This window comes from Brachyistius frenatus, unplaced genomic scaffold (genome assembly GCF_029030835.1).
Source record: "Brachyistius frenatus isolate BFR_SWC_R1_liver_20210118 unplaced genomic scaffold, ASM2903083v1 Contig_18, whole genome shotgun sequence".
NCBI lineage: Eukaryota > Metazoa > Chordata > Actinopteri > Embiotocidae > Brachyistius > Brachyistius frenatus.
In genome coordinates this window covers 4,800,474-4,823,026 of record NW_027210617.1, presented here as the reverse complement: position 1 = coordinate 4,823,026, position 22,553 = coordinate 4,800,474, and the positions used below count along the sequence as shown (strand labels likewise).

General features: G+C 42.2%; 1 protein-coding gene across 1 annotated transcript in view; it reads left to right on the top strand.

Annotated features, from left to right (window-relative positions):
- LOC138618919 (zinc finger protein GLIS1) overlaps positions 1-22,553 on the top strand; it is a 71,261-nt gene that overhangs the window by 20,201 nt on the left and 28,507 nt on the right. Inside the window, exons 3-4 of the mRNA XM_069695013.1 lie at positions 8,904-9,096; positions 10,398-11,949. Coding sequence (XP_069551114.1) covers positions 8,904-9,096; positions 10,398-11,949 — 1,745 coding nt within the window. The remainder of the gene's footprint in view (positions 1-8,903; positions 9,097-10,397; positions 11,950-22,553) is intronic.

Sequence of the window (22,553 nt, the reverse complement as noted above, 5' to 3'; positions counted from 1 at the left end):
TACAAATTTACATTATGCAAATTACACCTAAGTCCTTCATACTGTAGCTTAGAATAAAGGGCTTGTATTTCTCCATTTCACATTTAAAAACACTTTTCATAATATTGACAAAAAAAAAACTATGATCCAATTTGCATGACAAATATAGATAGGTATGTCCTAATTTGAAACTTTAGCACAGAAAATATAATAATTTATTGAACCACATTTCTTTCCTTTGAATCTTTCATGATTGTGCGTGCAGTCATATGCTCTATTAAACCCTTTTTGAATTAACACCTCAAAATGATAACATGTTGATACGTTGCATCTGAAGCTTTGTCACTTAATTTAGGTGTCTGCCATTGAAAAAATGACAGACTCGCAAAACTGCCATGATGTGAGCTATACTGTATTAGTGGCTGTTCTGAGGTTAGACCATGTGCTTCAAAATGTAACCACAGTCTGACTGATTTGAGCATCAACCCTCAGTATCTACAGGTTTTCTCTCAGACAACCCTTTTTTTTAAAGTCTTGCAGATCACCTGCTGAATGTCTTTGTTCTCAGAAAGGGACGGCCTCAAAGGCACCACCAGTGACAAGGTGCTACCACCAGGTGGTGACATGCACAAGTGTAAGGTTTTAATTATAGTAATCAGGGAGGACAGCAGAGAACAATTGGCTGTGATGACTGTTTGGAGTTTGTAGAGTGTGATCAGGGAGGATCACAGCCATTCAGTGCATCTTCCCTTGTGATATTTTGTGAGTGTATTCTTTTTAAGTGGGAATTGTGTGTACATGTGTGGAAGAGACAAAGATGTGTGTGTGCAGAGTCACATAATCCTAAAGCCTTCTGTCCTGTGTTTGGCTTTGGACTGACGGCGCCCTCTCTTTTAGCAGTGCGGTAAAGTAGCTCGTCTTTGGGATTTGTTGGGCACCGAGTCTGGCACTGGAATGGGGTGGGTGGGATAGGTTGGTGGGGTTGGGGATGGGAGGGTTGGTGGGGTTAGGGATGGGAAGGTTGTTGGCTGCCAACTATTTGTTTGTGTTCATGACTGCGGTTAGCACTGCTCCATTTGAAGAGCTCGGTATGATGAGGACGCCTGCTTCCCACAACATGTTCCCTCCTCTCTAAAAGGCACGAGAACTAATCATTTACCGACCACCGCGTTCATCAGTGCGACTTAAAACTGTGTAGCCACTTAGCAGCAACAACCAGTTGTATCCACAGAGGTTTCTTTGGACGGCTGAGCTCACAGCAGTTTTCAATTGTTATTTATAGTATACTAACGATTTCTTTAATCTTATTACTTTTTTGGAGTAAGATATTTTCATGCTGTTGTCCCAGAAATAGTTTTCGTTTGCAGCTGGATGTATTTGGAGCTCCATGAGTTTTCTCTTCCTGCACTCTGGGGTTCATCCTTTGTGTTTGACTTTCTAGTAGATGAGCTGGGGTTGTTATGCGACCAAGCTGACCATGAGAAAACAGCGAGGAACAAAGATACCTGGTTGTGAGTGGCTAAAATCAGCCTTAACAAATTGATTTTATCCTCATGAAAGTTCTCATGTCTGCTGGTACTGGTAATCCTGCTACAAAAACACTGACATTTCTGTGCTCCAACAGCAATTTAATAGAGTTTTTCTTCTTCCCTCGCCCCGCACCTGCTTTAAGAGGCACTTCCTCTCTAGACATTGTTATTTTTCATTTACTTGTGCCCCCAGGTTTTCAATCATACATCCATTACTAAGCAAACAAATAAGTTCCGGGCCTATGCAGCAGACACAAATATAGACATGAGTTATGAGATTCAAAGAAGCCGGGAAAGGCTTTGGACCCTAATACACAACATCTGCACCGGACAAGACGCACAACCAGAGCATCCCACTACAAAGTCCTGCAGTATGTGTTGACCTGTCTCATGTTGAAAGAGAGGAAGGGTAGGGGGAGAACCCTGGCAGGTGGTGGTGTTGGGGCAGACGGGAATAAAATGATCATTATTAACTGTTTAAGTGCTGAATGTTATGATTTATGGAGCCAAAGTGGGGCCAGTTGAGGTGTCACATTGGATTTCCAGATGCATCTGTCTTGCGGTTTTGGCAGCTTGTTGTAACTTTGGGTTCAGATGTTTGCATCACACGCCTGACACCCCCCACCCCCCTGCCCTCTTTCTCTCCCTCCCTCCCTCCCTCCCTAACAGCCTCCTCCTGCTTTAAGTACAGTACACCTCTGATCGCTCCCCTTTTCCTCTCCTTAAACCATCCATCCATCTGCACATCTGCTTTTCATTGAGGCCTGCATGTCTCCAAAGACTTGAATGCATTAAACACTGGCACAAGTGCAGTCTCACTCTGGCACTTAACACAACGCTTAGGTGACTTAAAAGGGAGAGGCGAGAATTATAGAAAATGAAGTGTCACCAAAATAAAAAATCACCCCAGATTACCACCAATTACACTTAATAATGCTGTCCAGGCCATCTGTTGATCAGATGGTGGACTAGAGTTGTCTGTGGATAAAAATGGTATCAGAGAGTGAGAAGGAGAGAGATTCATTGAGGGAGACGGCAACACAGACTTTCAACTATGCAATGATGTGGTTTGATCGTTTCAATACTATATAGATTGGAATGCTTTGTATGGTAATATAGTCATAACTGGGTATCCTGGGATAATGGCCGTGTTGTTTCAGAGGGGTTAAGTTCTGTTAGATTGGAGACACATGTCTGCTCTGCTTTATTAGTCATTTATTAGTCACTGAGGTCAGCAGAGAGTTTTTAGCCAAGGCACAACACTGCTGAACTTGAACATGACTCTGATCATCAGCCCCTGAGGCAGCCTGAAGAGGTGTACAATTACAGCGCACCCTAACTGGCCACGATTTGCAATGGGAAACTCATCCAGTTATGTGAAGCGTGTTTAACAATCAATGTAATCACAGGCACGGTGACCACAACCTTCCGCTAAGGAATGAGTCGTGCCCTAATTATCAGAATTATGGAGTCGGCATTTGTACATTGTTGCTGTCTATTGTCTTATTTTTCAGCCTCCATGGTCACAGTGGCTGCATTAATCGGCAGGAAAAAGATTCAAAAGCCCCTTCCACTCACGATTACGATGCATCTGAGCTTTATAACTGTGCACCATGTTCCCAGTGGATTTTGACTAGAAGGAAACATGACAAATGGATGACATCAGAAGAGGCATATTGGGGGGTGATTAGTTCCTTGTTTCTCTCCACAGCCTCAGCCAAAAAAATAATCAAACATGTCCCAAAACAAGATCTCAAATAACCACATTTATCCCTTTATAATTGCAATTGTGTTTGAAGCATTAGTTTATGCATTCATGTCCAGTGGAGCACACACGCTGGCACACTGCTCCTTAAATGTTACCTCTCCTCTGGTACGTCTCAGTGAGCTCCTCAGTTTACCGTCATCCTTTAGCGATGCTCACTGAAAGGAACGTGGTATTTTAATTATACAGGAGAGGAGGCAGAGTGAGCAACAGATACCATGTGATGACATTTATAGAACGAAAGATACCACTTTGGATCTAACAGAGTATTATTAGACGCCACGTTATTGACAGGGTCTGTTTCTTTCCTGTTCCAACAGAAACCTTTTCTTCTTTTTAGGGGAGGTGTTTAAGACACCGATAACAATAGAGTCCTTATTTGTGCCTGCATCTTTACTTGGCAATGCTAACATCAGTGGCTCTTTGTGAGGATGAGCCAGCACATCTGTACATGGTCTCAGTACTGAACACAACACTTGCCCCTGGTGCTTCTGGCTCTGTCCTGCCTTTCTTTCTGTCTGTCTTTCGGCTCCTGCATCCCTGATCTCACATCTTTACGACGTCACTCCTAATTGGGCCTGAATGCTTGCAACTGTGTATCAGAGGTCTGTGCCACCGTGCTTGTTCTAAAGACTTTACCAGGATTGCACACAATACCAACCTCTGTTTCTATAGTGGGATTGCAACAGATTGAAAACTCAAAGATACCCTGTGCAGTTTTTTTATGAAGCAGCAAATGGTGATTTTACATTACATTTTTATTACCCAAACACATGGTGTGAATCCTTTTAGATCTAACAAACATGTTGATTTAATTTCCTTCTTCATAAAGTATTTGCAAAGTAAAATTTTTTTATATATATATATATTTTGCTGCCACTATTGATTATTTCTATGTTTCCTGGCTAGCCTTCTTCTTCTGCACATCCTTGTTGGCACATTGCTGTGCTTCTTTACATTTTACTACCACCAACTATAGATGTGGAATTGCCTGACACAGGTGATAGGTTTGTGTATTGTGTTGCCTGTTAGTTTGTGTAGGTACCATAGACAAACTTCCGGGTCCAAAAAATGAGGCAGATGCGAAAGTGTCTTAAGATGAAATACCACCAAAGGCCACTAGGGGTTGGCTCTAAAAAGGCTCTGTCTCTATAGATTCCCATTCAACTTGTCTCATAACATATGAAGTCAATACATGTTTTCCACTAGTCATTTTAGTGTTGTGAGCTACAGTCCATCCTTCTTATTAGTTTTATGGTAGTCCATCTAAAAATAATCTCATCATTAACTAGAAAATGAGACCTCAAAAAGCTGTGTTTTTGCGGTGTGTCTGTTTGATTGACATGCCTGTGGTGAATTCAGGTTACTGCTATATGTGGGCGGGACGTAGTATTGCTGGGTTCCCAATCAGACCTAGTCGAATCCACCGCTCGCTCCTCCCCAGCTCGTCCAAATATGGTCACTTCTGTCTACAAACCGCTCCGAACTGGCAAGATGGCGACGGCCAAAATCTGAACTCGAGGCCTCAAAACGGCCGTTCACAAACCTGTGGCTGACATCATTGTTGGTCCAATTGGTAGGTACATCATACAAATAAAAAGGGTACTCATTCATAAAAACATCACTCCGTAGTGATACCAGAGGTTAAAAACTGCACCAGGTACCTTTAATTCTTGTCTTTTAATTATATGAATGGATTACACAGACAGATTCTTCATTCTCATTTTCTTCCCCAGAATACAACATCAATACAATACACACAAACCCAGAGGCAAAGGAATGTTACATATGATGAACACATAGCTGCCTTGCTCAACAGACCACCCATAAGTTACGCACAATAAAAGGAAAAGCAATCTGTCTCTACTCTCTTTCATTCACATTCACACTCGCGCACACACACACACACACACACACACACACACACACACACACACACACACACACACACACACACACACACACACACACACACACACACACACACACACACACACACACTCCCTCTTTACCTGTCACTTCTGCTGGAAGTCTTACATTTCACCTCGTCCCCGATGCTCTCTCTGGCTTCCACTTCCTGATCAAACTAGGCTCTAACACACAATGAAATGTTCAACGCTGAATTACCATGGCACATTCAATATAAACTGAATTTACTGTTGGGTTCCATCCAAGCTACCATATGCTGAGGAGCCTGCTGTTTCTCCAAGCAGAGCATGACTGATTCTGTTAATGTAGCAAAGCTCTAAATCACTGGAGCGCTAACTTTCTGCAGCGGGGGGATCAAGACCTTTAACACTCATTTAACACTCTGACTTTAACGTCCTGGAGACATTCAGACCGTGTCTCTAGGATGGAGACACTTAAGTCCACTTAGTTGCAACACTCATTGCAAATGTTGGCCACAGGCAAAGCAGTTCTTTTTTTTTAAATTTTTTTAGCTCTTGTAGGAAGTACTCATACCTGTTTGTATTTGAACAAGTAAATCAGGTGAAACTCATTGTCTTTCTTTATGTCCAGTTGATGAATCTACCACAAATTGGCATGCCAACTCCCAGATGGAATTAAAATACGTAAAACTTAGACAATCATCGAAGGTAAAAAATGCGGATCTATTTGTAACTTCATCTGAAAGAACAAAAGAACAAACCATCTTACAAACAAAAGGGACTCTGACGCTACTGTAGACTCTATTGGTTTGTTTGTCTGCATCATTTTCTGTCAACAATGTAAAATCTATTTACAATATTCTGAGTTGGGCAAACAGGTCAAGATTGTGTTAAATGCAGCTATAATAAATATTTTTTTATTGAATCACGTGGCCTTATATGTGAAAGGAGAGGCTTATCGAGATGAACCCACAGACTATTATCCCTATACCTGCAGTCCCTCTCAGCTCTGCAGTGCGTTTCAGTGTCTTTCAGCTCATAGTTTTGGTTTTACAGCTGCAACAGATTTGCTTCACTCCCACCTCTTACAGCTGTCTGTTCCAGCTGCTGCAAGCAGCTAAAAACCGACTGCACGCTATCTACCTATCACTGAACAGAAGATAGAGAAAATGATGATCTGGTGGAGACCAAAAACAGAGCTAAAAGGAGAATAAGTGTTGACTCAAACATTCATCAGGTGGACTCCAATTTAATGCAAATTTTTGGTACCAAGTATTACCTAAAAAGCTATGGCGTGTCAGTGTTGTGATTACATCCTCATTCTGCTAAGTGACTAAATAAATTAGAGCCATACCGTCTATGTTTCCAAAAAGCTTGTTTTAGTGAAACAATTTGCCGACAGGTATTCAGTGCTCATGGATCATCTTTGTCTTTTCTTTTGTGTGTAACTCATTTACGTGGTTAACTTTTTCCTGGCAAACATCTATTCTGTATCACGGAACAGAGCAATGAGCATCGTCTCATAGTTCACATTAGATTTATTGGGCTGCCCGCTGTGGATCTGTTTTTTCTTATAGACTGGTGACCACAATACGATATGTGTGTGTGTGTGTGTGTGTGTGTGTGTGTGTGTGTGTGTGTGTGTGTGTGTGTGTGTGTGTGTGTGTGTGTGTGTGTGTGTGTGTGTGTGTGTGTGTGTGTGTGTGTGTGTGTGAGAGAGCATGTGCATTCAGTCAAGGCCTCATTGACCCACTGCCAGTCCATTATGACAGTGTTTTTATTTCGTTGTTTGTGCTTTTGTGTGCATGCTCAAGGACAGTTGAGGCCTAATTTAAAGACCTCTGATGATGTTAGTCATTTCCATCTTGATTCATATCACTTCTGGCCATCCTGAACGAATTATTCCTGACTGGAAGCAGGGAAACACTTGGCTTCACATCAGCGGGTCTTGAAACTTTCATACAGGAACACACTTGTATATACTAACTGGTGGGGATGCTCCGCCAGCAAATGGCAAAAAAAAGAAGGAACAATCCAAAACATGATAAACAGAACGATTTGTATTGCTTGAAAACAGACCAGAGCTGAAAGACATCTTGCCTTCTGTTAACATTTCTGAGTGAAACCAGCGGTGTTCCCGCGGTCCCTTGGCTGGACTGTTTGTGTTGCTCGCTTTGCCTTTTTCTCTACTTCTTTGTGTTTCTGCTGTGACCCGCGAAAAGGCAAATGCAGAGGAAACTGTGGACACATCAGCTGTAGGCGGGAAATGTGAAAAGAAAGATGTTCACCAAACTGAGAATAACATGGCCACAAAGCGCTCTTATTTTCTTTTGTCTTTTGTTCATTCTTATAATCTTTTTCCCATATTCCAAAACATTTCCTCCTTTTCTCTTTTGTTTACACCCTCTTTCCATCTGTTACTCATGTTGGAATATCTTTCTTTTCCTTTGTGTGCCTTTTTTTCCCTTCCTTTTTCATAAAACCTTATTTTTGCAGAATATTTCTCACTATTTCACATTTAGTTCATTTAAGTCCCATTCTTTCTTTTTTTTCTGAGTCCCTTTTTAAATGTTTTCTTACACATACAGAATGTTTGGGTGACTTTATTAATAATAGCTCATGGTGTGTGATAACATTATCAATAACATTGTTAAGAGAAAATTTAATTTGATAAATTGAGTTAAGAATGTTGGAACAGGTGACGACGCGTGGTCGTGTGTGGGGATATCAGCTTACCCTTCACAAACATTTCCTCACACTGGGCCCTCCCTCCTCCGATGTTCCTTTTTCTCTTTCTTATTTTAATTATGTTTTTGGTAACATTCATGAAACCTGTAGTCTTCATCAAATAATAAGGTTTGAATGATACAATTAAAGATCTTAAACCCACACTCTTTAAAAAAAAAAAAAAAAAGAAGTAAATATCAATGAAGAATCAAAAGATTTTAATTTCCATGTGTTTTCCTCACTGCTTAGTGCTTTTAGTTTTTGTATTTGAGGACTAGGACTGACACCCAAACTTAAATCACAGAGGAGGGCTTTTAAATCAGAGTCTCCTTGACTTATCATTTATAAATTAAATAAAGGAGAACTTACACCGCACTTCTTGTAAAGTTAGTTTTTTCATTAATAATTCTTAAATTATATAAATAGAATGACTAATAAAATCCATTAATGAGGTCACAATGTTCACAAAAGGATTGACTAAAATTTAAGGGAACAGCGTGTATTTAAATCTTTGAATGATAAAACGGTAACACTTTTACTGGCTGAACTTTCTGTACAAATTAATTAGACCTAGTTTATTTTTCCAAAATGGATACAATGCCATTTGGAAAAGATTTCTTCAATTACTCCAGTAATAATGTTTGACAATTCAACTGTCCGGCGTTGTTCTTACTGCCACCAGTTGGACTTTACCAAAGAGCTTTCTATATTTCAGGACATGGCAGCCAACAATTATTGCTCAAAAGAATATTCATAATATGATAGCATTTCAGCATGTCATTGATGGCATGGATCCCATCGTAAACTCATTATTCTTCCAGGACACTGACAGATATACTTTGCCAGCTTTTAATTTGAATGGTGACACTGGATCACTGCTCTGCCAGTAAAAGCGATACTCTGATGTACCTGTCCTCCTATGTGGAAAACAAGTGCGGAAACATGTAAATGGTGGATCAGCTACATTCTGATTGTTTGTAAAGTTTAGTAATATTGTCCCTGTTCTTTCTCCAGTGAATGGTGTCTACTGCTCTGAGAAGGATGCAGATGCTGAGCTGCTTGAAGCTGAGGGCGCCCTGATGCGATGTGGGCAGAGCTTGCAGCTGTCAGCTGGAGGTCATTCAGAAGGGCTTTACCCCCAGAGCCTCCACTGCAGCAGACCTACACCTGACCTCCTTCTGCAGGGTGGCCCTCACCAAGACACCAGGTAAACTGTCACTATTATCCCTTTTTTTCCAGTTACAATTTTGACTGGATCCTGTTTGGTGTATTATTACTGACAATATGTAGGTACAGTATGTTTTTTTTAATTATCTTTTAATCAGATGCACACATATGTTGCTGGAAAGCAGTCTGATAAAACGCTCAAAAGGGGACCAAAGTACAATATTTATATTACTCGAATGGGATTCTTCTGATGTGAAATCTTTGACCTCTGTTGGACAAGTCAGAAATTATTTACAGTGACTTTCTGTGTCGTGGCGTTTGTCCTCTTTCTTTCACCTCCTCCTTTTTCTTTCAATCTATCCTCAGTCATCCGACCCAAAGTGCTTCTAGACAGACGTTCATTTCTCATATTGTCTCTCAATTTTTTTCACCACAGCCAAACAGGAAATGGCGCTTCTGAATAGGGAGGGGTAGGAGGGGGTCAAGTCTTTATTAACCACAACGATGACAAAGTCTGCCAGTGGCTCTCTACAGTCCTAGCTAGTGCTAGTTTAGTTTTTTCCCCAGGCGTGCTCAGGGGAAGGGACAAAGACGATACCTTCATGAGACAGCCCGGAGAAAAGAGAGCTCTTCTCACATCACTCAGGGGCTTTGGACAAAATCCATAATGAGCCAACTGACAGGAATGATTATGTAGGAGATCACAGCAACGCATGGAGAAATCTGACCTGGGTTCCCCATTCAGCCGGGCAAAGATTCCCACCATAATACACAGTATTGTAAACGGTGACCCTTCATAGTCTGCAATTATGCCACCAAAACAGGTGACTCCTTATTTATCCCCACTGTTGGGTTGGGTTTAACCCTTTTGTGTCATCAAAGCCTGTCAGATGGACACACTAGCCAGTGGCCTCTCAGTCTCAGTAGCCATCGAACCCTGCCCCCTCACTCTATTCTTAGTTTTAAATGCCCATTCATATTCTCTCTCTACAAGAAGATCCTGTTTCATTTATTCATAAAAACACTTTGGATCATCATCAGTTGTGCTAGCTGGTGTGCAACATTGCCTTACGTTACTGTATCCTTACCATGACCTCCACAATGTTAACGTTTGATCCATAACTCCATTACAAAGCTGAACTGTTGAAATATTTGAGGTCAGTGGGGCTCATTTAGGATGACAGGATTTTTTTTTAACGTAAAATGAGAGAAATATGAAGAGGAGGGGTAGCAGGAGGCGAACTCTGACAGTGCTGCTGGTGGGAAGGATGAACCAGCCTGTGTCTGTCAACACGCGCTGGGCTAATAGCGCTCATATTCTCTGTGTTTTCCTCCTTACAGATCCTCCTCTGCCTTTCAGAGGACCCTACCGGGGGCCTCACCCAGCCTGGGCTGTGGTGCCAACGGGGCTCGCTCCTGTGTCCCTTACCCGATCAAACAGGAGAACTCAATGGGCTACAAGATCTCCGGCACGGGGCCCGGGGTCCATAGCACATCTCAGGGCGGGTTTCACGCCTGTAGGGCAGGCCAAGTTTTGCAGGTTCCAAGGGACGAGATAGTTGGAGCTCCGCATGTTAGCAACAGCGGTAATGGCGTATGCGCAGTGAGCGGTGCAGGTAGTGCTGTGTCAGGGGACGCAGTGCAACCGTTTAATAATGAAGATGGCTCCTCCCCGCTGGCTTTGTCCCCAACTGGCTCCCGTCATTCAGCGCGGCTGCTCAGTGCTAGCAGTCTGAAGAGACGCTGCCTGTCCCTGGCCTCACAGTCCACCGCCGCTGCTGGCATCGGCAACGTCGCTGCCACCGGGTCCCCATCAGCTACTGGCGCTGCTTCTAAGGAGATCAATATCACCGCAATCATCTGCTCCTCCTCCCAGATGTCGATGGTTGCTTGCGTCAACGGGTTCCGTGCTAACCTCTCGCCCAGCCACACCAGCAGTGCCGGCTTCTCCTCCTCTTCCTCCTCCTCTTCTACGTCCCCACCCTCTATCTTCTGCTCCCGGGAAGCCCCCCAGAGGCCCCCACCTCACAGCAGCCCCCAGCAGGCCACGCTACAGGAGAGCTGTCAGCTGTCCTCACCTGCCACCTGCCTGCTGTCCATTTCCTCCTCCTCCTCCTCGTCCTCCTCTTCAGTGTCATTCTTGGAGCCGGAGCAGGGCCACGGGCAGAGCCTGGGGCTGTGTGAGGAGCAGGGCTCCATGCTGCGGGGGCGTAGGGCTGGAGGAACAGCCGAGGGAGGAGTGGGAGGAGGAGGCGGCTCGGAAGGGTTGGGGCTGCTGATGAGTGGGACCCTGATGTCTGGGACGATGCATTCGGGGCCTGAAGCTGGGGGTCTCCTAGATGGGGGCCAACGATCTGGGGCTGCCCTTAAGCAGGAACCCCTCGATGACTTCTCCCCCAGTGAAGACGAACTCTTTCAGCACCACTATCATCATCACCATCATTTGAGCGGTCGCAGCGGGCACCTCCGTCACACTCACCACCCGCCTCGATCTGCCATGCCTCCCCCTTACCACTTGCACCAATACGTGGGGCCCAGTCCTGGAGGCCCGCTACATCACCAGAGCCAGCAAATAACACCAGTCTCTTCCCTGGGCCTTAAATCAACCTCTGGAGGCCCTCCTGGGCCCCACACGGTCCCTGAGAGGGAAGAAGTCGGAGGTGGAGCACTGGCGGATAAGCAGGTGTGTCGCTGGATTGACTGCAGTGCTGCTTATGAGCAGCAGGAGGAGCTTGTGAGGCATATTGAGAAAGTCCACATTGACCAACGCAAGGGCGAGGACTTCACCTGTTTCTGGGCGGGTTGCATTCGGCGCTACAAGCCCTTCAACGCCCGCTACAAGCTGCTCATTCACATGAGGGTCCACTCTGGAGAGAAACCTAACAAGTGTATGGTGAGTCATCAGAAACCACAGAATTACCCACCCAACACGGTCCAGATCCAAAAAAAGCCAGACACCAGTGGTCAGATTCACAACACATACAGCAAATTCCCTGATAATCAGCTTTCTAAATAATTTTGCTTCTATTTGAAGGTATTAGGTGGTATTTGTTGGTTTAATTTAAGTCTACTTTGTCTCATAATTACAGCCATCTGTGTTTTTTTGTTTGAATTAAACACAAGCACATATTTCACAATGTAATACAGTCCTTCAAGATGATTTTTCCTACGCAAGATCCACTTCGATCGTGTCCAAAAATAAGACTGGACTTGCTTCACTGCTGATTACGTTTCAACAGAAACTCTTATTTTGTTTTGGTTGAGAAACAGTTATTATGGTAATTCCTGTATTTTTAGTGGAACATGCAAAAATAAAAAAGAGTCTTGTTTTATTTTTTTCCACTGAAGATGTGAGCTGATGTAAGAGTAGCACTGCCTTGTCAGTATAAATAGATTTGTGGTTGTATTCTTTACAGGTAAGTCTCCAATTCCACAAGTCAACACACTAATCAATGTCAAGCTGTCACTCCCCCACGTCCCTTCACAAATGGAAAAAGCCCTCCAACCTTAAGAATGATTTAGTCCAAATACACAATTAGTCCACAATTTGTGTAGGGAGAAGCCATGTTTATTTTCACGAGCACTCCGTTTTTTTGAGAAGGGATTCAGATCATGAAAAGCCAACACATATGGTTAACATAACCAAACAATGCCTACACTTGATCCTTTTAAATAGGAGCTTTAAATGTTTAGCTGTCCCACAAGTATTAAGTGAATTGGCTTCATATCCAAGCCAAACACGAGCAGAAATGCAGTAGTCTGGAGAAGGCAGCCACAGAGGGATAGTCGGCAACGTTTTGCTAGTCTTGCTCAATTCGAGGCTTCACCCCTCTTCAAGTTCAGCAATCCATCCAAATCCTGATGCTAATTGAAAAAAACTGAGTCCGTGATATTGCTGCAGCACCTGTTTACTCTCAAAATCCAGGTCTTGTTTTTTTTTTTTTAAATAACAGTGGCTTGTAAAATTAGCTGTGGAGGGTCTTTATACATAAAGTTGTGTTTTGTGTCTGTTTTCTGCGAGTTTGAGTAAAACATTCGTCTTGATTCTGATCCATTCTGATGCGTGTTAATGCACGTCCGAGCTGATCGAAGACACAAACTCAAGTCTAGTCCAGACATGGGAAGTCGGGGGACTTGACAATTCTGCGGGCCAAGTTATGGAATATCAGGGGAATTTGTTTATAGCATGTTTAAACTTTAGTTGCCATTCATCAAAATGTAATAATTTTTTAACTCATTATTTCTCATGTTTCCCGTATTTCATGAGTGGTTTTATCCTCCTAGCGCTCATCAACAACTGACGATCACTTCAGTAAAGATGCTTCTTCTTGTACCTGTTAACAAAGGCAAACATTCCATGAAAATGCTAATTTCAACTGCTTTGGCAACAAAATGATGACTTCAAAGATTGGATGTTAATAGTAGATGACAGGAAAGCTAATTGTAAAGTTTGGCCGGTTTTTCCCGTTCATCCTAAGTCATGGAAATTCAGCTTTTTAGTCAGTGAAATTCAGGAAAAGTCAGGGAATTTAACATTTTAGTCTGAGTTGGAACCCTGTACTTTGCATCACTTCAGGGTTTTTGTGCTTCTACTTCTTTGGCTCAGTGTAAACTACTACAAACAGCAAAGTCCTTCGCTTTGCTGTTTGTGCACAAATGATTGATTCAGATTTAGCAGTGTGTTGTATGATTACAGACTTTAATTTGTCTTCTTATGTTGCTGTTATTATTGCTATTTGGACTGTTACACTGGTCGCCATTACTACAGCAAGTACAGCAAGTAGACACTGGGTGAATGTTTGTATGTTTATATAGTGCATTGGTGTATGCATAAATGTTGCACTGAGGAGGTGTGTTTTTGGAGATGTTTTCCATATGTGAACATGGGAACAATTTGGCTCACTGTGAACCAGCCACTGGACTCTGTCTGCGGACATGAGGCGCTGTGAAACTGTGCAACACGCCCAAACCTCCTGATCACCCTGGTTTCAAGCGCATACAAGCACAAGTTCACAGCAATGCATTCATGTAAAAATGGGCACATTGTGACTCTTACTATAGGAGGTATTGATGCCGCGTACAGTACGTTGGCTTGAAACGCTCCCGCTTTTTCAACAGAACCTAATGTGAAATGTTTTCAAGCTTGAATCAACACATCTAATCAACAGGGATTGAATGTATGTTGATCTGGGACTTCAGCAGATAAACTTGGAGGTCCAGAGAAAATAAACACACTCTCTGTGTGTATTTGTAACTACTATGTTTGTAGTCTATATGGATTTAAGTAGGTTCTCATGCACTTATAGGAACCCTAGTGCCTCCGTCTCAGAGTGTTTTAGTTGCATCCATCCCAAGTCCTTTATCTTTGTCTGACCATGTGCGCTTTTTGCCACCAGCACCGATGTCTCTTGTGTTTGTTGTGCTCATGCAATAGACAAAGGCATTCAAGTATTCAAGCAATTCATTGAGAGGAAACAGATGAGACATTCTGTTTTAGGACCAAATGCTCCAGAAAAACCGGGGCTAATCCTTTTATTATCTTTCCAGCGGCAGATTCCAGCAGGCGCTCATGAAGCAGTGCTCTCCTGACATCCAAACATAACACAACTCTCTCCCCTTTTTGCCTCTACCCCACCCCTTCCCCTCCCCTCCCTCCCTCCCTCCCTCTCTCTCTCTCTCTCTCTCTCTCTCTCTCTCTCTCTATACATATATGCTCTATCTCTTGTCTTCAGACAGCTGCACAGCATTTGCTTCACGCTGCGTCTTGGCAGGAAAAAGTCATTATCACAACACACAAGTCGTACCTCGACCCCTGCACAGGCCTGTCACAGTCCATACCTGGCAAATATTTTAAGAAATTCCCCATCAGTTCCTTCCATATGTAGATGGCTGCGTTTGAGGCTCTTAAAAAGTTCTGCTGCATTTTAGAAAGTATTTTCGGTTCCCACTCCCCCTGCAATTAAAGCCAGCCTGGGGATGTTGCGTAGGGCAGGCAAGCGCTGAGGGACACACGGGCGAAAAGGAAACAACATAATCTCTCTGCAATATCCTGTTGTGTTTCATGCCTAATTCACTTGTTGTTTTAGTTTATTACTTTTTTTTCCCCTGTGTCTGCATAAATATTAAAAATATATCCAGCGAGAGAAGCCCTGTCATGGTCCTGGACTTTGATATTGTTCTGCTTTGTCAGAGGCCCGGCCTGGCGGATTTGAAGCGCTTCAGTGCTGCAGTGTAAGCTACGGAGTTCAGAAAATATCTCCCTAAACCACTGAGGCTCTGTGGGGAAAGGACAGAGTGTTTACATGGCAGAGTGACTTCAGGCAAGAGAACAGCACTGTGCACTTTATTTGGTTTGTATGGCCTGGCTGTTTTGGTCTGATGTTGGAGAAACAATCATGTTTCTTAAATGTTATTAGAGGTGGTTATGTTGTTGTGGGATAAAGGATTCAGTCTGTGGTTCCAGGTCATGAATTGAGTTGTTTCTTATGTCACTGTGTAGAAATGCAAAATGTCATAGTAATGTTCTTTTATGAAGATCTAGTGATTTTAGAAATTTAAACGCAGTGAATTATATGTGGGACATAGTGAGTTTTTAACAGCTGTAATGTAAGGTGATTAATAAGTAGGATCTCATTAAGTAAAGTGATGTTTTAACTATTTAAAAACAACAGGAAATGTCTCCATAAAGGGATATATTCACAGGTTTTTATGTTACTCATATGTTTGAGCCAAAGGCAAAAAAAAAAAGTGAACCCCTTCCCATTTCACAATGATAAAACACAGGCCACATTAGCTGCTTAATGGGGCTCTGTCAAAACGTATACACATGTGCACACACAGACAAACAGCAAAACACACACAGTCAAACCACTTGTTGATGGAAAGTTGGATGTTGAGGCCTGCGGAAAAAAAGCACAGATCATGGAATTTCCTCTTTTTTCGCTGGTGTGAAACCGGCTAGCATATATATTTAGATTTACTAGACTGATTTTGGAAGAGAGCGGCGTAATCCTTCGGCAGCAGACGCCGAGATGTAGAACGTAGGCTGCTGCCAAGATGCTGCGTATTTTCTGGGGTAAATGGAGTCTTTTGTGAGCAATCAGCTCAGGTGCAGGAGATAAAACAGCGAGTGCTATTAGCTAATTAAAACTGAGGTTCAGCACATGACCCGACTTTTCCTCTGAATGCTGCCTGAAACTGGAGCTGTCTGGGCACTGGGCGCTGGGCGCAGGTGGCGAGTGACGTTGATATTAATGTGATTGTGCCCATAAGAGCATCTGACACTGTGGTCTGTCCGGACAATTTAGAGGCCACAATCTCTGGTTCCAGCTTCTGAATCACTGTGGCCCATACGTACCTGCATGTGGAGATGATCTTAAAGGGAACTCAGAGAGGCTCAGACACACACATATACAGTACTGTATATCACTGTTATTTCTACAAAATGCTGACATTTCAGGAACTAATAAAAACAAAATATTTACGATTTTTCTCATTCTTTCGAGTATTACGTCATTCAAAAGTGATTAAAACATTACAAATCTCCACAAATTCCAGTCACAGTAGGTTTTTTTGTGGACAACAACAACATGCAGACATTCAAACTGACCCAAGGGATGCATTAAAACCAAATTGCCAAAACCAAATTGTGAATTGTGCATCAGCAAAGCCAGCTTTTTCCACAGACTGTACCCACACATATTCATTTCAGTATAGTGGCACAAGAAAGGTCTGTATATGGCTCATTTGAAGTAAACGGGGTCAATAGGTGAGGAAGGCATTGATTCCGTATGTCAGGAGTAAGTCTATGCTTCGGAAAAGGAGCTCCTAAAGTCTGTTGGGTTGGCACAAACGCAAAGACCTAATCAGGGCCAAATAAGGAGCTGGCAGAGATCAACGTTTAGCACTTTATCTGAAGGTCCCGTGCTTCTGCTCCTCATTAAATCATTCTCGGCATCAGCTTCGTCTGTAATTCCCCAGGCAAATGAGTTCATCAGGTAGCCATATAGTCTAATTTCTCTCTACAAAACCCTTAATCCCATCCTGTAACAATGCTCTGTCTTCCTGTCGGATCTGCTGTGCCGATTGGCCGTGCAGTCGTCATGCTATTGGTAACACAACACTGTCCATATGTGATATTCGTATGATGAAACTGCTGGCGGACGGAGGGGCTCTGCCACTGATGTTTTGGCAAACAAATGAAAGCCCTGGATGGATGAATGTTGCTTGTTTTTCTTGTTGAGCGGGCCAGGCCAACTTCCTGTCAGGCCAGAAAACTTTTCCAGTCAATCTTTTGCGGTAATGTAGTCCAGTACTCAACAACCCCCCAACGTCCTCCCCGCCTCCCTCTCCCTGTCTCTCCCACTATCTGTTATCTAGATGTGGATTTAAGACTGCTTTCCTACAGTCAACACTTACTGCATCTACACAACCACAACATACACATCCGTGTCCCCTCTGGATCAGTTTCTTTTACCAGACATTGAAACAGTCTTTGTCAAGTAACAGTTTGTTTGTTTGTCTGCATTCCATATTGAACTATGACAGAATTATTCCAATATGTTTTGTAGAGTGTACAATTTATTACATGTAATATACATTTAATGGCTGTTAAGTGAGCTTTTAATATAAATCTTTAACATTTGTTTTAAGCTTGTGTTTTATGTTTTATGGATAATAGTCCATATTCTGCTCTATAGAGCTGCCAACATATGACTCAATCATTTAAAAAAATTTAAAAAAATCAAAACAAGGTACTTATTTTATTTTTTATAATATGATTTACTGTCTTAAATAATTGAAATATTTTAAAAATATAAATACAGGTAACTGAAATAAAATAAAAGTAGCGTTTCTTTATTCATTCGGTTTAACGGTTTCCTTTATGATGAAAAGAGGTGATGCAGTGATATGCAATGTGTAAGCCAAAAGCACAAATAAAAAGGGACTACATAGGCTGACTGAAGTCTGTCTTTAATAATAATAATGTCTGTTGTTGACATTAACAAGTAAATATATATCCTTTCAATAAAAAAAATATCAGTCTGAAAGTCAAAAGTAAAAGAAATGTAAAAAAAGAATCACTGGTTTGGGAGTTTTAGTTTTGAATGTGATTGTGGTTTAGAAATGTTGTAACCTTAAAAGTTTTCCATTTTTAACTCTGCTAAAGTTTCACTTGCTTTCTCTTTCTCAGTCTACATGATACACATTGGCATGTCAAAATAGGATCAGTAAGTTGCTAAGCTGTTGTGCAATGCAAAACAGAAATCTTTTCACAGCTGAGTCATGTATTTGGAGGAAAATGTTTCTTTTTCTTGGTCAAGTTTCCAGAATAGAAATGGCCAGTGATGCCTCAAAGACAGTTTTTTTTTTTTTTTTTTTGTTTTTTTTTATCTCCAGTGACGCACAACTTATATTATTTACTTTTGGTACAAAAGAACAAAGTATGTTAATTTCTTGCATAAAAACTTACTGTTTGATTTGAGCCAACTAAAAAGTGTCACAAGCAGTCATGTCTAAAACTGGAACTGCTGGTGCAACTGAATCATAGTCATAAATCACAATTTGCTACAACAGAAATGTTTGCATGTTAACATTCAGCTGACAGCTTAGGGTTTGTCATTTGGTTAGACAATAAAGCACATATATTATGGACACCCATGTAAAGAAGGACTTTTTTTTTCAGTCTGTGATCTGGTAGAGCAGATCTCATGACTGATCTGTCCTGTGTGGATTCTTCATCCGTGATCGTCGACATCTGTGGCTGGGATGACAACGTGTAAAATGGATGGCTGCATTTCTTTTTCTCACTGTATTGTTATATTTGAGTGATTGTTGCTTTGAGGAATACAGCCAACAATGGAGATCAGTATAAGAAGCGACATGATCGGTGGAGTATTTATTGAAATTTTTGCACACGGCCAGAGTGAACCCAAGCTGCAGAAGGTCAGCTACTTTGCTTTCAACCTTATAACCAGGTATCAAAGCATGCAGGATTTACTACATGTGATACACTTTAATTGCATTTGTCTGGAATGCAGTATTTTGAGTTTCCCTCATTTCCTCAACATTTAATTACACTCTGGTATCGGAAACCTGAAGACCCAGGGCCGCGGCTGGTCATACATTGCACAGAGATTGTGTCATAATTGTGTCCCATCCAAAACCATAATCAGTTTAACTTCTACTCTGCCAGATCAGCTTACTAATACGTGAGAGATATGGAGGTGGGATGTGTTTTTGGGGTGTCTCCATCGTGTTCAGGGGTCTGTTGAAGGGATGCAAACGCCGCTCTTGCAGCATAAAGGGTGGAGGGATGGTGAGGAGCGTTGGGATCTCTCTCATCGGCTCCCTTCTGGACTCCAAACTTTCCCTGGTTGTTAGTGCTCAGTAGTAGAGCTTTATGGCTGTTTACTGACACGGATCATGTGCATTATGTGTGCATAACCATTTCTGTGTGACAGTGTAACAGATAATTATAGCCTCAGTTTGTGGCATTTTAAGAAGCAAAGACATAACAGGTTCTTTCTCCTCTGAGGCCACCATCCTCTCCCACTCCTCATATTCACACACTGGCCTTGTTTTGCACCAGACACACTTGTGCCACAGCAGCCACTCTGCAAACATACCCACCAAACCGGCCGCTCGCTAATGTGTGTGAGCTTTGTATGTGGTGAACAGAGGGTAAATCTCCTGGTGTATCCAGATGTTTGTTTTTGTTTTTTGCTGACTTGTCTGTGTTGCATAGGTCACTGAGCAGCAAATAAGGACATTTGTACACACCGGGACTACTTCAGCCTTAGGGCCGAAGCATAACCCCGGGACGACGGTATCCTTTCACCCAGCCACACCACACCAGGCTAGCTTAGACCTGAAGCTCATATATATATATATGAGAAACTGAGCTGCTACCGTACAAAATAAACATTAAGAGACGTATGGGTAAATTATGTAGCGAAAGACATGTTTACGTTTACGGTGTCAAGTCTGAATTATGCACCGCGGTGTTCTGTGGTTAGTGTGCCGGCTTTAATTTGAATGTTTGAGTAACGAAGTGAAGGCTGAAAGAAACGGAGCCAGACGGGCAATCCAGCTCCACTGATGTCATCCCGAAAACGACACTTCTGGCCAGAATTCACCACAAGCCATAATGCTTGACAAGTGATTTGGTATGCAGTGAATGCGGACTTGAGGGCATTTTTGAGGCATGAGCGAGCTCAAGTTTTTGATACAGGTCGACCAAGCTTTCCAAGGCAAGACTTTATATGTGTGTCTGTGTGTGTTTACACGGTCAAGACCTTCAATGTGTTTTCAAATGTCCTCCAGAGAGAGAAGGAGTGAAGAGAGATCCAAATGGAAAGATCGAGGCTGAAAATTGAAGTATGGATTGTGGTGTTAAATGGCACAAACTCTATGTCAAAACAGTGAAACCATACCAAATTCACATTTACTGCAGTGATTGATAATGAGAGGAAGGTTGGGAGAGTAAGAGGGAGAAAGAGGACCAAAACTATTCTCAGTGGGACATATGAGGACACAAAATGATTCAGTTTCTTATTACCATACTTTACGATTGTGTGATCCAGCAGAACTGGCACCACAAAGACTCTGATATTTAAACTAGGATTTACCTCTCTCCCATAGAGTTTTACGTCCCAATGATCTCCAGAAAGAAGCCCTCTTTCTGTTCACTTCTAAAAACATCTGTTTAACGTTCAATCTGTTCAGCTTTGGAATTAGTTTAACATCAATGTGAAAAGGTTTATGTGGGCTTTAGAACCAGATTGGTGGAGTTATTCCAGCAGAATTACAGTGGAAGTAAGAAACCTTTAAGTCGAAGCATATCCTTTTGTTTTTCCACAAGTTCTACCTGCTTCTCATAAAATCCGTCTTTCGCAGCGTCACAAAGCAGCCATCATTCAGACTGCGCTGCAGCCACGTCGGAAGCAAAGCAAACAAAACACAACTATCACCAGTTTAATTTTTAAAGAGGCCAAGAAATTTAGATTAGGTCATGCATCATTTAAAGTACAGACAGGAAATTAATATTGTGTTTGGGGGAAAAAATGGTGTAATGTGCCTGCTCTCTAACTGGCAAAAACTGTGTGATGCCAGCACGTACCATGCCTTGGAGTCACATTACGGCTAACATAAGAATGATGAGAAATTTGAAGGAAATATTCTGTGAATATGAAAACGTTTACCGAAGAATACTGACGAATAGTGGGACTTCAGGAGTTTTGTCATTGGTGGGTTGCTTGAGTGCGTCGTAATTGCTCAGGGATGGAGACTTGTTTTACGCTCAAATAAATGTGTTTTCCTAAAGGATAGTGAACACAGGCGTGTAAGTGTTAGCTGAATTATTAAAATGAATAGAGAACTATATACTGAGATGTGGTCAACTGATTTATTGAAATGTGAATGAAGGGTGATGTGCTCGCTGAGAACGACTGAGCCGTGATTCGACTTGACACATTGAATGTCTCGCACAGTCTGATATATTGGAACCAGCCATATCCACATAACTAGAAACTGGACCCTGAAACCCGCAGAGAGCAGAAAAGAACACAACCTTGGCACGCTGAGGAGTGAACAAATCTAGGGGCACCATGGCATCGCAGTTGCACCACATTTCTTTTTTACCCAGAAGGCTTTGTGGTCTGGTCCCCCTCCAGAGGGTTGCATAAATGCACTCTCTTCCCCCTTCACCCTGTTCGAGTCCTTGGGCTGCTGTTGATCGGAGTGCCATGTTGACCTATTGTTTAATTTTGCTGGTATGTTTTCTGTCTGAATGCTATAGTACTTCTGGCATCAAGGTATTTGGCTTGGCAACTCACTGGGTTTCTGCAATGTTTATTTGTTGTCACGTCAGAGTTATAGAGTCGCCAGTGTGCGCTACAGCAGGCGTGAGCCTTTAGACAGCTGTGTCAACTCTACCATTGTGTGGACAACGAATAGTTTGCCAGAAAGGGAGAAGAGCTTTTATTTCTTTACTTAACAAGTCTGTATGACAGAGGAACATTTCAACCCTGGTATTCATTATGTCAAGTCGTCAAACGAAGATTTAAAGTAAAGTAGGCAAGATTGAAAATGATATCCATCATATCAGCTGAAATAATAGGGACCATGACAGGGAAGAGGGACCCTGTTTACATAAAATTGAAACAAAACTTGACTTTACATGGATGTAGCACAAGCTACTGTGACCGGACCAAGAATCCTTTGTTTTTGTTTTTTTAATAAGCCACAAAACATTTCTTACTGGAAAAAGTGGAATTACAGCCTTGCGATTGTATTCTTCCGCCAACCAGTCAAGATGCTGTTTACATCGATGTCTGTCCAGAGTCATAAAATATTTGTAGTGAAGATTTTGAAGGAATTTGGCCAATAATTGTGATTCTGAACACAAATGTGTAGCATTAGACGATGCTTCCGATATGGATGTTGCTGCAAAGAAGCCACACATTCTAAATGCTTTACTAAATGTCAATGCTTCAC